This window comes from Thalassophryne amazonica, chromosome 16, assembly GCF_902500255.1.
Source record: "Thalassophryne amazonica chromosome 16, fThaAma1.1, whole genome shotgun sequence".
Lineage (NCBI taxonomy): Eukaryota > Metazoa > Chordata > Actinopteri > Batrachoidiformes > Batrachoididae > Thalassophryne > Thalassophryne amazonica.
In genome coordinates this window covers 71,403,769-71,423,309 of record NC_047118.1, presented here as the reverse complement: position 1 = coordinate 71,423,309, position 19,541 = coordinate 71,403,769, and the positions used below count along the sequence as shown (strand labels likewise).

Genomic DNA, 19,541 nt, shown 5'->3' with positions numbered 1-19,541 from the left:
ACAAACAAACACAGTACATCAGTAAAAATCCCAAGAGCTGTGTTAAGATTAGAACTATACAGTCCATGTATGGACATTGATTAGACACTTTTTTACCTCTTACATTTTGAACTTAACCAAGGAAGATAAAGTTCTGACTAAAAAGCTGTAAGTATTTGAGTTACCAGTTTATTAAGTAGGCATTTGTGTGTCATAACCTTTATCCAGCCAATACTTTCAAAGGATGTTTAACTGAATATTAAAATGAGGAATTTATTTTGGGTTTGGTTTGAAATTAGAAATGATCTTCATTAACAATTAATTACAAAAATACTCAAAAGATTAATCAATTAATGTGTAAATCATAGATTCTTGATGAAGGACTGTGCCCTCCCACCCCAAAAATACCATCAAATGTATCTATTTATTGATTTGTTAAGAAGCCTCGTTGCTTCACTTCACATCACTCGCCATGTACTATACGAGGTATGTCAATAAAGTAACGGTCCTTTTTATTTTTTTCAAAAACTATATGGATTTCATTCATATGTTTTTACGTCAGACATGCTTGAACCCTCGTGCGCATGCGTGAGTTTTTCCACGCCTGTCGGTTACGTCATTCGCCTGTGAGCACACCTTGGGAAGGAGTGGTCCCGCCCCCTCGTCGGATTTTCATTGTCTGGAAATGGCGGAATGAAAAGGACTTTTTTTCCATCAGAATTTTTTCAGAAGCTGTTAGAAACCATTCGAAAAATTTATCTGGCTTTCGGTGAAAATTTTACGGGCTTCACAGAGAATAAGGACTGTTACTACAGCTTTAAGGACTGCTTTAAGGACCTATCTCAGCTTTCAATGCTTACCAGTCCAGTAAGGATCAGAGAAATTGTGGAGAGCTGGGCATGTCCAAACTTGTCCTCTGAGACTCCGAAACGGAGGTGTTCCTTTGTCTCGCTTCCACAGCGAATCGGTCGTTACGCACAGCCTCCGCGCGGCTTTCTATGACAAAATCCCTTGTTAAAAGTGAAATCTGCCGGAAAATGGCTGATGTCCAGCTCTTGTGATAACCAGAGAAAGAGCACACGATGGTCTCGTATCCACAGAGCCATCCGTTTAGAAATGATCCGGTGGTTTGTGCCTCGTCATAGCAGCTCGGAGCGTGGCGCGCCGACCGTTCTACACATCCAAGGCGTGCTCACAGGCGAATGACGTAACCGACAGGCGTGGAAAAACTCACGCATGCGCACGAGGGTTCAAGCATGTCTGACGTAAAAACATATGAATGAAATCCATATAGTTTTTGAAAAAAAATAAAAAGGACCTATACTTTATTGACAGACCTCGTAGCTGTATAATACACCATTGAAGAGCCTCTGCTTACAAAGATTACTGGTGCTCAAATGTCTCACACTTATGTGAAAATTTAGTTTGGAAGGAATAAAGATGAGAATAATGAATCCTATGTTGGTCTGTTGAGTTGTTGGAAACGTCTTCATTTCTAATCCAATCAACTCAACTTTGGTTTTGTACCGAATGTTCGCACAACATATTACTAATTTATAGACAAACTACGGGCCTTGGGGTGTTTCGTCATACACTGGAAGTACATCACAGTGGCTTGACATTGTGTTGACTTTGTCAAAGGTCAAACACGGCTTAAACATGACAATGTCTGATATATCTCTTAAATCCCAGAGAACTTTAATCTCTGAATTTTACATTCTGTCACGATTCTGTGGAGAAAAATGTTTAACTATGACTCTGAGGAATACTGTTTTTGTAGAAACTTAAGCCTAAAAATAAAAACTGGCTAAAGGTGCAAAGTGATAACGCTGTATGTAAATCCAGAGTGTGCATGAAGTTTAAAGCACTTAAACACCTGAATCAAATCCATGGTGCCGGAGTACAGAGCCAGCAAAAACGAAATGTGTCACTGTGTAAATACACCAAATGTGCACTCGTTTATTTTTGTAACCTGTTGGTCTGGTATGTGAAGAGGGCTGCTGCACCTTCATCGGCACATCAATCTGCACACGACACAAAGTGACACAAAAGCAGGTAGAGCACAGTGATAACATCATTCACAGACACCTTGTGTCTTTACCTCGTTCTCACACTGACCTGTAAGAGCCCGACACGGCTTTGTCCCCGTCAATGAACATGAACCTGTGTCCCAGCCGCCCTCGGACCCGAGTACAGGATCGAGTGTAGAACTCTGCTCCTCCAGTGCAGCGGACACGCAGGTTCTAGAAAACACACATATACAGTGGCAGATTATGGACACTTGGAATAATGCCACACACCACTATGCATTGAAGACCACTGCAGACACCTGGACAGAGGGCTACCAATACGGAAAATCACACGAAAATGATAGTGTTAAAACAAAATGTTTAATCTGTTTATATGAATGAATTTCAAATTATATAAAATTTAAAAACGATACAGTATAGATGATGCTCATGATGTATAGATGTAAACTGTATCAAATGTCTGATTTGCACAGATGGACATATGTTTTTTTTATTTTCATGTGCGATGTTGCTTATGGTTTCTGGGATAGAATACACCAGCATGAGTTTTCTTGTATTTGAACATTAAATGTTTTTTAACATGCAGAATCTGTTGAACATGTAAATATAAAAATAAAATATAAATCAGTTGCTGTTAAAACACACACACACACACACACACACACACACACAAAAAAAAATCAATAACCACCCATTTATTTACAACTGAGAATAGAGTATTTTACAGAAATTCCAACAGTAATATTGATAAACTCAAGAAATTAGATGTTTTTCATTACAATATGAACAAATTAAAAACACCTGCTGGGTAAAATATCTGCAGTCAGGTCCAAATACCATGTATATTATAAAACTTAAGTTGCTTAAAAGAATTCATTCCTGTCCGATTGCTGCAGCTCTTATAAAATCTTTGCCCTTTTTGCCTGTTTGGCAGTAGAACAGATTATAGTCCATGGGCCAGGCAGGATTTCAGTATCACTTAAGGGGACTAAACAACACTTAAAATCCAGCCATTGTATACTACGGTCTACACAAAAAAATGTATGGCGGCCATCCCAGGGTGGGAGCTCAACATTTAAAAATACTCCAATCATACTGAAAAGTACACATTTGTCTGATCATAAAGACTGCAAAAAGATACAGTTTGGGCTCTTTATGAAAGTATGTTATGGAATTATGGGGTAAAAACTGCAAAAATGGTGACACAGGTCAATTTCAGTTTGTACAGTGGTCAAAGGTTAAGGTTGCTCCAATGTTGATAAAAAGTTATGCAAATTACCGGTTGAGTTAATAGGGTTTTAAAAGATGTAGTTTGCACCATCTGTAAGGCTTAGTTATCACTTTACAGGGTAACATATGCCGTATGTCATAGAATCCAATGGATGACCTTGTTTGACCTTTACTTTTTAGACCAAGCATTCAACACGGTCAAACCTATTCCATTTATTAATTAGCTCAACCAATTTGTCATTTTATAATAACCAATATTATTATCTCAACCAATAATTTGCAAAAATCATGAACTGGGTGCTGAGAAGTTTGAATTTATTTTGGATCTTCTCTAATCACCACAGGGTCAAAATACATAAGAAAAACATAAACGCAACACTTTTGTTTTTGCTCCCATTTTTCATGAGCTAAACTCAAAGATCTAAAACATATTCTATATACACAAAACACATATTTCTCTCAAATATTATTCACAAATCTGTTTAAGTCTGTGTTAGTGAGCTCTTTTCCTTTGCTGAGACAATCCATCCCACCCCACAGGTGTGGCATATCAAGATGCCGATGAGACAGCATGATTACTGCACAGGTGTGCCTTAGGCTGGCCACAATAAAAGGCCATTCTAAAATGTGCAATTTTGCTTCATTAGGGGGAGTCTGGGGGTGGGGGTCAGAGAACCAGTCAGTATCTGTTGTGACAACCATTTGCCTCATGCAGTGCAACACATCTCCTTCACATAGAGTTGATCAGCAGCCAGGTGTCATCAGATGTGACTGGAAGATGCAACCAAGAAAGAAGCCCCTGGTCCAAAACTGACATCTTCAAGCTAGACTGAAGGTTGCAGCTGCCTATATGGACAAGCCAAATGCCTTCTGGGGAGACATTTTATGGTTAGAAGAGACAAAGATTGAGTTATTTGGCCACAATGACAAGAGGTATGTTTAAAAGACTGAAAGTGAAGTTTTCAAACATGGTGGTAGCATCATGCTTTGGGGACGGTTTTGCTTCCAGTGGTATTGGTGCCCAAAGCAGATTAGATGCTGGCTCACAGATGTGGCAACTTGTTTCCGACGGATTGTTTGTTGTTGTGACACTATTCTGAACTTCACACGGTTGTATACATTTCTTTATTTCTGTTTAGCACTCTTCTGGTTATTATTAATTGTATCTACTCTGAACGTTATTTAACTATAGTCCTGTTGTAATTCGCTAGCAGTTACCATTCGCTAGCAGTTAGCATTCACTAGCATTTAGCTTTCGCTAGCTAGGTCGACTCCTCCCTTCCCACCCGTCGTTATTTTTATAGCTGGTTCTTTTTACCTGGTTAATACTTCTGTTAGTTTTTCAGTCGAACTGCTGTGAATTTTAAGTAATTAGTTTACTCCTGTGTAAATCTTAGGAGCGGCTAGCATTTTTGCTAACAGTTAGCTTGCGTTAGCGACTTCAGACCCTCATTTTAATTTTTTCATTCGTTTTTTTTATATACTCTGTTAGTTAACTGTTAGTGTAACTGTTGTGAACTTTAGCTTAGTACTTTACTCTTGTGTTAATCTTAGGAGTGGTATATATATTTACTGTTCCTACATTTCTAATACTTCTGCTACTCTTTCAGTGTAACTGCTGTGAACTTTAATTCATTTATTTGCATCTGTGTGAGCCTTAGGAGTGGTTAGCTTATTCATTATTGGTTAGCTTGTGCTTGCTTGGCTATACTCTTAAATTTCCTAGTGCGCAAAGTACACTACTTTACCTACTTTACACCCTCCATAAATCCTATGTGATGTTGGAAGATAGGGTGGCTCTCTTAGAGAGCCGTGTCCGTAAGTTAGAGCAGCTTCTTAGCGCAGTGGAGTTAGATGTTACGGGCACTCCAGATGAGGTTAGTGTTGGGCCGGCTAGCGAGCCCATTAGCATCAGCCTAGAAACGCCGGCTGTGGAGGACGGTTTTCGGACTGTGGTAAGGCGGAGGAAGCCCCGTAGGGCTTGGTGCCCGGTTGTGGCACCCCGATCACACTCACCACTGCGAACTGTGAATCGGTTCTCCCCCTTGGATGTACCTGATGTGACGCCGGCTGATGTTAAATGTATTCCTGGGACCAGAGCTCCTGACATTGCATCCCATTTTAGGGTGCTGACACTGCAGAAGGGAAGACAGATGAAGGAACATGACATGAGATATAGTCACATAGTTATTCACGTCGGCACCAATGATATCAGGATGAAGCACTCAGGGGTCACAAAAATGGACATAGAGAGGACTTGTGACCTTGCCAAAAAGATGTGTCAGCATCGATTAATAGTCTCTGGTCCCCTATCCTCCCGGGGTACTGATGAGGTGTTTAGCAGGCTGACATCATTAAATAGGTGGCTGGCGCAGTTTTGTCAACAGCAAGGCTTTAGCTTTATTGATAACTGGCCTTCGTTCTGGGGCCGCTGTGGCCTGCTGATGCCGGATGGCCTCCACCCTACTGGGGAAGGCGCCGCCATCTTGTCTGCGAACATAGACAGAGCTGTACAGGGAGGGTAACATTAGGAATCAATCAATCAATCAATTTTTTTTTTTTATATAGCGCCAAATCACAACAAACAGTTGCCCCAAGGCGCCTTATACTGCAAGGCAAGGCCATACAATAATTATGTAAAACCCCAACGGTCAAAACGACCCCCCTGTGAGCAAGCACTTGGCTACAGTGGGAAGGAAAAACTCCCTTTTAACAGGAAGAAACCTCCAGCAGAATCAGGCTCAGGAGGGGCAGTCCTCTGCTGGGACTGGTTGGGGCTGAGGGAGAGAACCAGGAAAAAGACATGCTGTGGAGGGGAGCAGAATCGATCACTAATGATAAATGCAGAGTGTGCATACAGAGCAAAAGCGAAAGAAACAGTGCATCATGGGAACCCCCCAGCAGTCTACGTCTATAGCAGCATAACTAAGGGATGGTTCAGGGTCACCTGATCCAGCCCTAACTATAAGCTTTAGCAAAAAGGAAAGTTTTAAGCCTAATCTTAAAAGTAGAGAGGGTGTCTGTCTCCCTGATCTGAATTGGGAGCTGGTTCCACAGGAGAGGAGCCTGAAAGCTGAAGGCTCTGCCTCCCATTCTACTCTTACAAACCCTAGGAACTACAAGTAAGCCTGCAGTCTGACAGCGAAGCGCTCTATTGGGGTGATATGGTACTACGAGGTCCCTAAGATAAGATGGGACCTGATTATTCAAAACCTTATAAGTAAGAAGAAGAATTTTAAATTCTATTCTAGAGTTAACAGGAAGCCAATGAAGAGAGGCCAATATGGGTGAGATATGCTCTCTCCTTCTAGTCCCCGTTAGTACTCTAGCTGCAGGAATCTACAGCAGGCCACGGAGCAGGTGATTAGAGACCCTGCAAGGCTTATGACAAATGTGGATGTGGATCCATTAGCTTAGCGGGGAAATTAGTGCAGAAAATCCACTATGGTGATAGTGCAGTTGTCTGCCAGGGAGGGAAATTCAACAAGTTGAGACTGTGGCCTGCTCCCGTAGACGTGTCCATAAAAATCATACAGGCATATGCTTTGCAAACTTAATACCCATTACTATATTGGATCATGTTGAAATTGAGAATGGCTCAGTGGTTGTTCCAGTAATAGCAAAGATTTCGTGTCTGCTACCTACAACATGCGTGGAATGTCTCAAACCTAAACCTACTTCTAGGCATCTTATATATGCTACTCTGGAACCACCCTAAACCCAAACAGTTCAACTGTCAACCCCACTGAGGTCCTTAGACTGGGTCTCATTAACATAAGATCACTGTCCTCAAAATCATTGTTGATTAATGATTTAATTATTGATCATCACTTAGATATGACTGGGTTATGTGAAACCTGGCTTAAACCTACAGCTGTCCTCCCCTTAAATGAAGCCTGCCCACCAGCATATACATTTAGTCATGTCCCTCGTGATGCGAAGCAAGGCGGGGTGTTGCTCTTATTTATAAATCTAGGTTTAGCTTATTAGCTGTTGGGGGTCACAATATAACTCGTCTGAGCATCTGATTCTCCGCTCCGCTCAGGATATTACGCATTGCCAAGGCCAGAAGAATCAAAATCAGCCGTATTACTTTGTCACTGTATATAGGCCTCCTGGCCCATATTCTGAATTCTTAGATGAATTTTGTGCGTTCATCTCTAACTTGTCAACTAGTGCAGATAAACATTCTGATCATTGGTGACTTTAATGTTCATATAAATAAGCCTTCTGATCCCCTCTGCAAATCATTTATGGAAATTGTGGATGCATTAGGATTTTGGCAATGCATTCGGGATTCGATGCACATTAGTGGAAATACCCTGGATCTGGTTCTCGCACGTGGTATTGCCACATGGTCATGCCTCTTACATCAGTGGTCTCCGATCACTCACTTATTAAGCTTACAGTTTCGCTGCCATGTTTAGAGGAACTACAACCTTATTTATCACTGCAGCGATGCATCAACCCCTCAACTAAGACTGACTAGAAGCTAGACTGCCTGATGTCTTAGCCTCACTTTTGACAAATACCCAGTCAGTAGACAGACTTGTGGATAGTTTAAACTCAGTGCTCAAAATGACACTCAACATGATTGCACCACCTGTGTTGAAACCACACTCCCCCAAATCGCAGTCACCTTGGTTCAATGATTACCTGCGTGACCTCAAGCATAAAGCAAGAGGTCTAGAACGGAAATGGCGTCATTCAAAATTAGAAGTATTCCACCTTGCGTGGCGTGATGCTATCTTAGACTATAAGCATGCATTATTGGCTACAAAGCTGACCTATTACTCTGATTTGATCAACAAAAACAAGCATAACTCAAAGTTCTTGTTCGACATGGTGGCCACACTTATTCCTGGACAACCACCTGTAGTTCGCTCTCCTTTTACAGCACAAGATTTCCTAGATTACTTTGAGAAGAAAATAGATGACATTAGGTTGAACATATCCCAGCATGCCTTAACCCAGCCACTACACCCAGCTATTGAGGTGGGCGCCTCTACTGAGGTATTACCTAGATTTACAGAATTTGATAGTATCTCTCTAGACATGATGACGAAACTCTTAACATCAACAAAAAGCACAACCTGTTTATTTGATCCTATACCAACAAAACTGTTTAAGGACCTGTGGCCCACTCTGGGGCCGATTGTGCTGGAAATTATTAATCTTTCTTTAACTTCTGGATCTGTTCCTAAATGTTTCAAATCTGCAGCGATTAAACCATTACTTAAGAAACCTAATCTTGACCCTAGTGTATTGAAAAGCTATCGGCCGATATCAAATCTATCATTTTGCTCTAAAATTCTGGAAAAAGTGGTGTCATTACAGCTTGTAGACTGTCTTACTGAGAATAATCTCTTTGAGCCACTGCAGTCTGCTTTTAGAAAATATCATTCCACTGAGACAGCTCTCACTAAAGTGATGAATGATCTTCTGCTAACAATGGACTCAGAGACCACTACGGTTTCTGCTGCTGTTAGATCTCAGTGCTGCATTTGATACAGTGGATCATCCTAGTCTACTTGATAGGCTGGAGAATCATTTTGGGATTAGTGGGAGTGCCCTTGCATGGCTGACGTCATACTTGACCAGTCGTTCTCACTGTGTTTTGTACAGTAACACTACCTCTAACCTTAGTGACATGCAATTTGGGGTTCTTCAGGGGTCTGTCTTAGGCCCCCTGCTTTTCTCCCTTATATAGCACCCCTTGGGCACATACTGCGGTGTTTTGGGATTACCTTTCAGTGCTATGCAGATGATACTCAGTTATATATGCCGATAACTACTGGTAATCTCATTCACATAAAATCCTTAGAAGATTGCCTTGAAGCAGTGAGAAGTTGGATGTCTAGAAACTTCCTACTTTTAAACTCTGAAAAGACTGAAATGATGGCTCTTGGTCCAGTGAGACATCGGCATCAATTTGACCAGTTAACACTCAGCCTAGGCTTGTGTGTCACACTGATAAAGGAGGAACCTTGGGGTAATTTTTGATCCTTCGTTGTCCTTTGGCCTCCATATTAGAAATATCACTAGGACTGCTTTCTTCCACCTGCGAAATATAGCGAAGATTCTTCCCATCCTGTCTAAGGCTGATGCTGAGACCCTGATCCATGTGTTCATCTCTTCCAGATTGGACTACTGCAATGTTCTATTTCTGGTTTACCGCGGTCTAGCATTAGGGGTCTCCAATTGGTTCAAAATGCTGCAGCCACACTTTTGACATGAAGCAAAAAGTTCGACCACATTGCATCCATTTTGGCGTCTCTTCACTGGCTTCCTGTCCCAGTGAGATCAGATTTTATGGTTCTGCTACTAACCTATAAAATTATTCATGGACTGGCACTTCCCTACCTAGCTGACCTAATTAAACCTTACGTACCGGCCCGGGCTTTACGTTCTCAGGGTGCAGGACTACTTTGTGTCCCTAGGGTGAATAAGAAGTCTGCGGGTCACAGAGCTTTCTCTTATCGTGCCCCTGTTCTGTGGAATGGTTTCCCTGCATCAATAAAACAGTCAGATTCTGTGGAGACTTTCATGTCCAGACTTAAGATGCACTTATTTTCCCTTTCATATGGCTAGCATACTGGTACAGTTTTGTTTTACGCTTTTTACTCATGTTATTAGTAATTGGAGCGTGCTGCGGCCTCAACTTCACCTAAATTCTGGGCCTTTTAGTGAAACTTAGGGCTAGCGGCCGGCGATCACCTTAGTATTTCTTCTGTTTTCCTTGTTGATTAATGCTGGTAAATTATACAGTATTTTTTGTCTTTCTGATGCCTGACTCTGTTTTTTCTGTTTAAGGTGCAGCTCCATCCAGAGATGGGAGTTGTGTTTCTGTTGGCGACCCTCCTGTCCTGTGCACCAACAGCAATTCTTGTATATTTGTCCGTGAATTGTTCTGTGAACTATATCTGTAATTATGTCTGTAGCATGGCCCAAGCAGAGGGTCACCCCTTTGAGTCTGGTCTGCTTGAGGTTTCTTCCTCAGAGGGAGTTTTTCCTTACCACTGTTGCTCTGGGGTTGGTAAGGTTAGACCTTACCTGTGCGAAGCGCCTTGGAGGCAACTCTGTTGTGATTTAGCGCTATATAAGGAAAATAAATTGAAAATTTATTTGAAATTGAAATTAGATAATGAAGGACTATGTCTAAATTCTTCAACAACACCTCAAATCAACAGCTGGATGGTTGAAACTTGACCACAATTGGGTGATCCAACAGGACCCCAAACACACATCAAGTTGGTTGTGGTTTAATTAAAGCAGGCAACCATTCCAGTTTCCGGAATGGCCCTTCCCAAAACCCTGACCTCAACCCTATTGAAAATTTGAGGACAACATTTAAACCCAGATCCTTACCAGGAAACCAAACAATTTAAATTAACTTATCATTCCAAGATGAAGAGTGGTCAAATATCCAGCATCTGGTTAAGATGCAGCTCGCTAAGGGACATTTACCAAATATTAATGGGAGTGTATGTATATATTTGAGCCTGTATGTTAATTTTGATCCTGTCTGGAGTAGAAAAGATCCAAAACAAATTCAAACTTGTGCACCCAATTCTGTTTTTTTTTTAAGTACTTAATGATGTATGCTGTACAATCATTCCAACTCTGCTCAGTATTATAAGCAGTATAATGAATGAGTGACTGTGCTAACATTTATGTAGTCTTATCTGTAGTAAATGTGAGGCACAGTATAGCACTTTACTGTTGTCATAAAAGAATATACATTTTTGATCAGTGTGTTCACATGGACGGTGGAGCTGAACACATCATCAGGGCTGTTATTCACAATAATATTTATTTCTTCTCTTTGTTGTCATAAGAGCTCCGACCCCTATATGTACTCTACAAAACCTTAAAAACTGCATCCATAATCAGCAGCCGAGTCCTCTGAATCCTGCATTTTGTTTTTTCCCCAACCAAACACGTGGTGACAAGCCGAGAAGGATGTTGTGCTTTAAAAAGCTGCTTCACAATGTGTTGAGGAATGCATCTTTCTTTTGGTCCAAATCTAGACACGAGCAGGAACTAGACTACAGTCTTCTCGTAACCTGTAAAAAAGCTATAAAGCTATAAAGCATGGAAACATTAAGTGACTATTCCAGGAGGTATTTAGTTCATGCTGGATGTCAGTCATCCTGCAAAACCATTGTCATTTACAGAAAAATCACAGCCTGTGGAATATTTTAGAACTGGAGAGCACTTTAATGATTAGTAATTATCATGATGTTTTGTTTATTTGGTCCAATTCTAAATGTCATTAAATGTGTTGTTTTGTCCAGCCAAGCATGACGTAAAAACCCAAGATGCAACAAATATCCTCATGTAACATTGTCTGCAATGATTTAAAGCATTAATGAAATTGCTGTTGGCTGAGGACTTGTCACAGCAGTAAGATATGGTACTAATGGTACTACAAGACAAACCATTTTTTAGTTGTCCATCAAACACATCACTCTCTAAAATCTGATGTAACTGAACATGTTCCCACATTAGGTTATCGGACATAATTACCAGATGATAGCTTGAATATTTTTACCTTAATGACCTGACGTGAATATATCGATGCCCCCTGGCCCCACATTCCTGTTTAGGCAGGGTGTTCATATGGTTTTCAAATCTTTGAAAGATGAAACTCTTTCTACGACAAAAACAAAAAAATCAAAGTGGTTGCTGACTGGGGTACTTAAAATGCCCAAAGTTTCAGACCTGTCAGTTGTTGCATGTATGAGCTGACAGATATGATTTGCTATACTATCCAAATAAGATTTTTTTTGTTTTACTAAGATCATTAATTGTTGTATAAATTATACAAACTAATGCAATCTACCCATATATACTATCTACTAAAAAACAGTTGATGGTAAGTATGTATTAGAGTATACAACTGCTATTGTGTTTCTGCATTCTCAAACAGTGATGGACTATAAGCATTCTGGAGAGGACAGTTTTGATAAACGGAGAGTTACACCCCAATATTGAAGACATTTGAGCAAATTCGGTACACATACTTTTTGTGGCATCACAAATAGTGATTACTTCTTTCAACAAAAAAATAATTTTCACATAACACTAATGCTTGAGTTTGAAATGCACCTTATTTCTGGAGAAGACATTTTTGACAGACAAGACATTTATTTTGGATGCCTGTTTCAAGTTGTTTCCCCACTTGACAATGATCCTGGGAGTTAGATTGTTATACAGTAGGTTTCAATAAGGAAATCAGTCCATTAAGTGGTTACCTACTAAATAACTGATAGTTGTGGCAGCCCATCAAAATTAGACATCATGGAAATGACATATTTGGTAAAAACTGGTATAATTAGAGTTCTGCTGGTAAACAAATGGGGATATCAAACCACATGACCACTGTTGCTGATAGACTAGTAGTAGGTATCCATGTATGGCAAACTAAACTTTGTTGGTCATTTCCACCTTGCCATTAAACCAAAATGTATTTTTAAAATCCACTTATGTACCCTGATTGTAAAACAGCCCAAATACAATAGATACATAATAAAGACAAAACTTTACCAGAAAGCGTGTTTCATTTTAAAAATGAAGTTAAAATACTTTTGAGTATTAAAGTTCAGATATGGCTGCAAAATGAGAGATGTCGACAGCAGGGAACACCAAAAGATTACCTGTGAGCCAGTTTAAAAAAAAAAAAAAAGTGAAAAAAAAGTGTTTTTTCTGGCCACAACACAGTGCCCTGAAGAAGCATGTGTGCCTGTTATTATTAGCGTTGTGATGTGTTGTAACTGCGGCAATTCTACACCTTTCACATAACCGTACTTACTGGTTACCCACAGTGGTGGTTAGACATTTACATAAATACACGGTGTACAATAATATCTTGCCATTATCTGGCTTCAGGTATTTCCTTTATGGTCCTTTTACTTCTTTGAAAGAATTTGGTGCACGTATACCGATTTATTTATGGTCAAAATTATACATACAGCACAGCAGTCAAACTGTAAGCAGTGAAACAAACCTGAAGGGCTTCTATGAAGTTATTTTGGGTTGAACTCAAGGGTTTTTTTTGGTCAGATCTATTTGATGATTCCTGGGCCCGTTGTGTGTGTGTGTGTGGGGGGGCAGTCAGTAAAGTCTGCGACTCACTTGACCCTTAGTTAAAATTTTTGATTAAGCACAAGTCCTAAGAATTAGTGCTTCATCACAGGAGAACCCCACACCCTGCCCATCCCCTTTGACCTGTTGCCCTCTGGAAGATGCTACAGGTCAACAAATCCCACCCAGCAGGCTGGCAACAGCTTCAATCCCCTGGGCCATACATACTGCAAACACCCCTGGATACACTCATATACACTCCCCACAGACCTACTCCCATACCTCCCCCCAGCCAACAAGCCTCCTCCTGCCTTTAGCACCTTAAGAGCACTGGCTTCTGCACCCCAGTGTCCACATCACCGGCCTATATACACCGCCGGTGTGTCAATCACCTCCCTAACTGTGCCTCCAGTGTTCTCACAATCACTGGCATTAATGTTTACAGACACTTTTAAACTGTACTTTATTCCTATATATATATATATATATTATATATATATTATATATATATATATATATATATATCCCACATATTTAAACAATTTTTGTGGTTTATAAGATGCCTTGTTTTTCTTTTTTTGTGGTATACAGTATCTCTGTGGGAGCACCCCCAATTTTGTTGTACCCCCCTCGTACAATGACAATAAAGACTATTCTATTCTATTCTAGATTAAAGCTGTGTGTGAACTAGATCCTGCGTGGACTCGTCCATTAAAGCAGGCTGCTGGCTAAAAAAAAGAGCTGCTACTGGATGATGGTGCCTATTGTGGAAATGTGTTCACTCCTTGTAGTTGACTGTCCTGAAGTTGTTACATTTCTGACATGATGACTGAATATAAAGCTGTCTTCCACTCAAGTCATCTGCTCCACCCATTCCTGTCGTCCACTCTCTGTTCTATCACTTACATCTTACAAGAAATATTCAAACATTCACAAATATTTCTTCTTTCTCTCCTGTCAGTCATGGTGCTTTGATCCTGCTCATAGTCCTCTGGAGATGTTGTGAAATAACCCCAATAATAAAATTGTGTCAGTTAAACTCAAATCAGAAACTGGAGGTCAGCACAAGTAATTATTATTTTTTTTTTTTGGGGGGGGGGGGGGGGTAGTATGTGGTGTACAGTTGGACAAAATTTGATTTTTTTTTTTACCTATTCGAGTTTAAAAGCATATAATACATTTTGAGGCTAAGTGTATGTCAGTCAGCTGAAGGTTGCAGGAATGTCCACTCATTTTTTGTCTGGTTGTGTTTTTTTTTTTTGTCAGGGACAAAAGTAACTAGACATTCAGAATGCTGATTCTTATCAAGGTTTGTGTTATTCCCTCAATAGTTCATTCAAAAGTCGGCATGTGTAAAGTTGACAATCAAATTCTTGTGTTACACATCACTTATAGTTCAGTAAAAATCAATGACTAAGACTGAAACTAAAACAAGCACAAACTGACTGTACATGAGTGAGACAAGTGAGGGAAGCCACCAAGACAAGGAGCTACATGCTTCAGTGGCACTGATTAGAAAGAACAAGTTTCAGTCCCATAAAACACCACACAGAATGTTTTCAGAACTCAAGTTTCTGGTGTTTTATTCTAAAGTGTTATCGCCAGCATATCATGTTATGGCATTTATATTGTGTATCACTCTGAAGTTTCTTTTAAAGGTAACTCATTCTTCCTTCTTTTATTGTGGTGTCTCCTCTGTGTTTGTTACTCTCCATATATCATTTCCATATATATGGATAGAAGATGGAAGATAATGCAAAATGGCTGGATTGATTTAATTCAAACTTGGTTGGAATATTACTTATAAAGCTCTAGAGATTATTAGATTTTGGAGTACTATGGTGAAAGGTGAAAGGTCATGTCAAGGCCAATTTGGCTCCCCAACTCTTTTTCTATATCTCAGCAACCAAGAAGCCTAACTGGATCAAAGTTGATGGGGATATTAGTTGGATAGATATCTAGAGGGGTTATATTTTGGAGTATTTTGGCCACAGGTTAAATAAAGGAAAGCATGGTAAAACTCCCTTTGTATATCTCAACACATATATTTTCTTGTACATTTATATGATGATGTGTCGAGTGTGCAGAGTGTGCGTCAGCCTTCTGGACACCTGTTCAAAGACAACTAGTGTGCCGTGTGTGGTGCACACTGTTTCTACTGTGTGTACTGAGGACACCAGTTGCCTTTCATTACAATGAATCAGCTTCCACCCCCCCACCCCGTTGTACCCTAGACGGATGATCCAAGCGATATTGATTAGCAAAATATTTGTGATTGACTTGTATGAGTGATGTCATATCAAGTGACACAGAAGTCCTATGATGAAGTCACCTAGTCAAAAACACCATTACAGCCCTATGTATCTTTACTTATACATATATATCATTGTGTGTAGAGTGTGCAGGGAATACATCAGCCTTCTGATGTCTTTCATTTTAGTACCGCCATCATTCTACAGCACACGATTGTTTAATGCCAATTTGTGGCTCATAAATAAACTGTAGCCCTGCCATAGAATAGTGTCCTGTCCAGGATGTACCCTGCCTCTCATCCATTATCCATTAGGATAGGCTCCAGCTCCCCATGACCCTTAATTGGCATAAGTAAGTATAGACAATGAATGAAATAAACTGAAACTATGTCTAAGTCCCTGTGGCTTCTCCCTGTTGATTTTGAACAAGGTTTATGCCGGGTGTCCCTTCCTGACCCACCTCCACATTACATGGAGAGTGGTGGCCTTAAACTGGGAACCTTATGCTTTGGAAACAAGCACACTAACCACTTATCTTCCACCCTTCATAAAATATCATTAATGATCTCATTAAAAAAGCAGACTTGTAGCTTCCTCCTTCACGAGCAGGTTTGATGACTACATCTTTTGTTACTTTTCATTCAATTGTACCTTTTAATACGCATCATTAGCTTAGGTGAATCAGTACATTCCTGTTCTCCTTGACAGATGACAACACGCTCTATCTCTTTATCTCTTTCATGCAAACTGTGCCTGCTTTGTCCGGGTATCAGCTGGAGACATTGTGGGGTGGGTTTGGTGGATTTGTCTGTCAATTAAATACTACTTCCTGGAACACGAAAACACCACCAGCTGCCAGTGGTTTCGCGTAATGACAGCCACAACTGACAGCAAACAGCAGCGCGACACTTTACGGGTAAAACACTGATTGCTTCTATTTCTGCAACGTTTCTCAGGCATTCACACCTGAGTGGCACATCTCTGCTGAAAGTGAACTGAAATCCTCTTCCAGTCTCCATATATCGTCACACATGCACAGAAACGCATAAAGATTACAGGTGTACCTTAAAATAATCAAGCTACCAGATATTTTATAAGAAAGCGAAATAAATGAGAATTAATCAGCTGAATTATTCAGCTGTGGAGGCGCTGCATGCCACATTATACATGCATTTATGCTGATTAAATGCATGTCTTCACATGAGACTGTGACCATTTCTGTGTTTTTTTATTTCTTATAATCCAGATCCAGATGGAGATGAAAGTGTGTCAGATGGTGTTAATGTCTTTTTTCTGCTCTGAGGCAAAACTGGCCAGAGGGTGAGAGAGAGAAAGTGAGGTGGTTAGTGTGCACTCCCAGTGCAATTATCATCTAAATACTTGGAATACTTCAAATATACTTGTGTATCTGCATGCGTACACACAATATGTGCAAACCTGTTGAGTCTATAATGTATCCTGAAACCTGAATCATCCTCTTTGCATGTTAAGCAGCTCACTTCCGCCTGTCAAATAACTGCAGCAGCAGTGAATTCCACTTTATAATAATCGTGGGAACGCCGGCAGAAAGTTACAAACTAACACTGGGATCTTAAAGAAGTGTACACCTTTTTTATATATATATTTGAGATTTTATTTCAGCTATCCTCAACAAAACACACTTTTATCACTGAACATCTAAAAAGTCTCCTGCTATAAGTCTAATTTAGATTAAAAACCTCTACTTTTCTGTTTTTGTGACACATAGCAAGATTATGGAGCAACAAACATGAATTCAGTTTTTTTTCATCTTTTATTTATATATTTATTTATACTTTAATACATGCATTTAACACTTATACTTGAATGCATGTATTTATGCATTTGTTGGTACTTTTAAACGTTAGTATTACTAGGGGTGTAACGATACACAAAAATCACGGTTCAGTACGTATTCTCGGTTTGAGGTCACGGTTCGGTTCATTTTTCAGCACAGTATGGAACAAAATGCAAAAACTAAATTGCTTGTTGTTTTAAACGAACAATTTATTGTAACATTATACAAACAGGAAAATAAAATAACTGCAAAGTGCTGCCTAGTAATAAGTTAAATAAAATGTTCTCAAATAAACAACAAATGTATGAAATATTATAAAAAAATACATTCCTAGTAAACAGCTTTTGAACAAAACCTTTCCACAAGTAAAGTGCAGCACAACAGTTCCAGCATGAAGCCCTGTTCAGTTTTACTCAACCTTCATATTTTTGCTAGAAAAAATAATTTGTCCAAAGTGTCACACTCTATAAGTAATTTTATAAGAGAATTAATCTTAAAGAATCCATTTAATTTTGCACGATTTATTTTATCTTCTGTATATTTCTATTAACTGTTCCTTTAATGTTTGTTAATATATCTTTTTTAAATAAGTTTTGAAACAAAAACATTGTGGGAGAGGCATTTGTTTATTTTATTTTGCCATTAAAATTGGCCATCACTTATTAAAAAATCACTTCTCAAGGCGGGGCTTCTCAAAGTCTGGGGACTATTTAACACCCTTAAGCCCTCGAGCCTATTTCACCCAAATCACATACCATACATTATGATTTATTTCTCAGCTTGTACGAGGTCAAAAATGCAAAATCTGGATCAGCTAAAAGACAGGTCTTAGGGGATGTTGTGGATGCAAAAAAACTGAAAGTACATAATACTTGGTAGGAGTAACATGAGTTTTTTTCACAAAAAATGAATTCCGATGTATGTCTTTATTTGCTTGGCGTTTCAGCTGTGGTTAGTTGATATCTGACTGAAGTGGATACGTTTGTAGAGGAGACTTCGCTTGACATTTTGATGTATAATAAGTGTACGTTGGTGTCAGCATTGGTTAGTTATAGTGTTCAAATGTTCCAAAACAGGGCAGATCCCCAAATTTGGGGACTCTAGGGTTTGAGGTTAATCACAGCGCAGCAAACGGGGTCAGTAGGCTTTGCGAGTCCGAGTGAGGAGATTGTAGATGTCCATCCACTCAGCACTTTACAGGCTGCTGCAGCGGAGGAGGGGGACCCGATGCTGCTCGGTGGCAAGAGAGACATTCACTTTCAGTCGCCAAACATCAGAAAAGTCAGGAAATGACAGGAAAAGTAGCTAGATTTATCGCTAGGCGCTTTTTGAGAAAATAAGTCGTCAAGAGGGTTTGGAAAGTCGCCAAGTTGGCAACACTGAATGTAAACACCCAAACACACGCAAACTCACCCATGCACAGCACTGTACCGAACCGAACGTCCCGTACCGAAACGGTTCGATACAAATACATGTATCGTTACATCCTTAATATTTACACATATATCCTTTTATTTAGTCTCAAATAGATTGAGCCATGTGAAGGATAAATAGATAAATTATTTGGCAGTCTGGAGCTCATATTATCCTCTTAAGCTGGAGACACACTACACAACTTTCACAGGTAGAGAAGCTTGAATCTTCTACTGGACTGGGTTGCTTGACGCGAGGACGTTTCGCTTCAAATCACAGAAGCTTCCTCAGCTAAAATTCTTGCTCTGGTGGTCTGACTTCTGTCTTGACTCTTGTAGAGAAGAATAATCAAGAAGTCACAAAAGCTGGAGTTTTAAACCTAACCAGACCCCTCCTACCGAGAGGCAGACTGCTATAGGCTAGTGACTAAACAATAGCTCTAATTAGCACCTATTGTGCTCTAGTTAGCACCCTTCTAATGACAGGGCAGCTGTCCCTCCTAATGATGGGACGGACCCTCTCATAATGGCTCCCTTGACGACTCTGCTGATGACGTAAATGACTCATTACCATGAACAAAAGACTGAAACTGCTTTGACCTGAGTACCCCATTGTAAACAGGGGATAAAGCATGTCTCAGACCCCCTCCCCAGTTAAGGCTGGGTTTCAAACTTTTCACTCTTGAACTCAGACACAATTCGATGACACCTTGGAGCTGATGCGTGCCTTGCAGCT

General features: G+C 39.9%; 1 protein-coding gene across 1 annotated transcript in view; it reads right to left on the bottom strand.

The window, feature by feature from the left end:
• The window catches only part of si:dkey-27o4.1, a 60,299-nt gene that overhangs the window by 8,417 nt on the left and 32,341 nt on the right, over positions 1 to 19,541 (bottom strand). Inside the window, exon 3 of the mRNA XM_034190373.1 lies at positions 2,098 to 2,222. Within this exon, the coding sequence (XP_034046264.1) occupies positions 2,098 to 2,222 (125 nt within the window). The remainder of the gene's footprint in view (positions 1 to 2,097; positions 2,223 to 19,541) is intronic.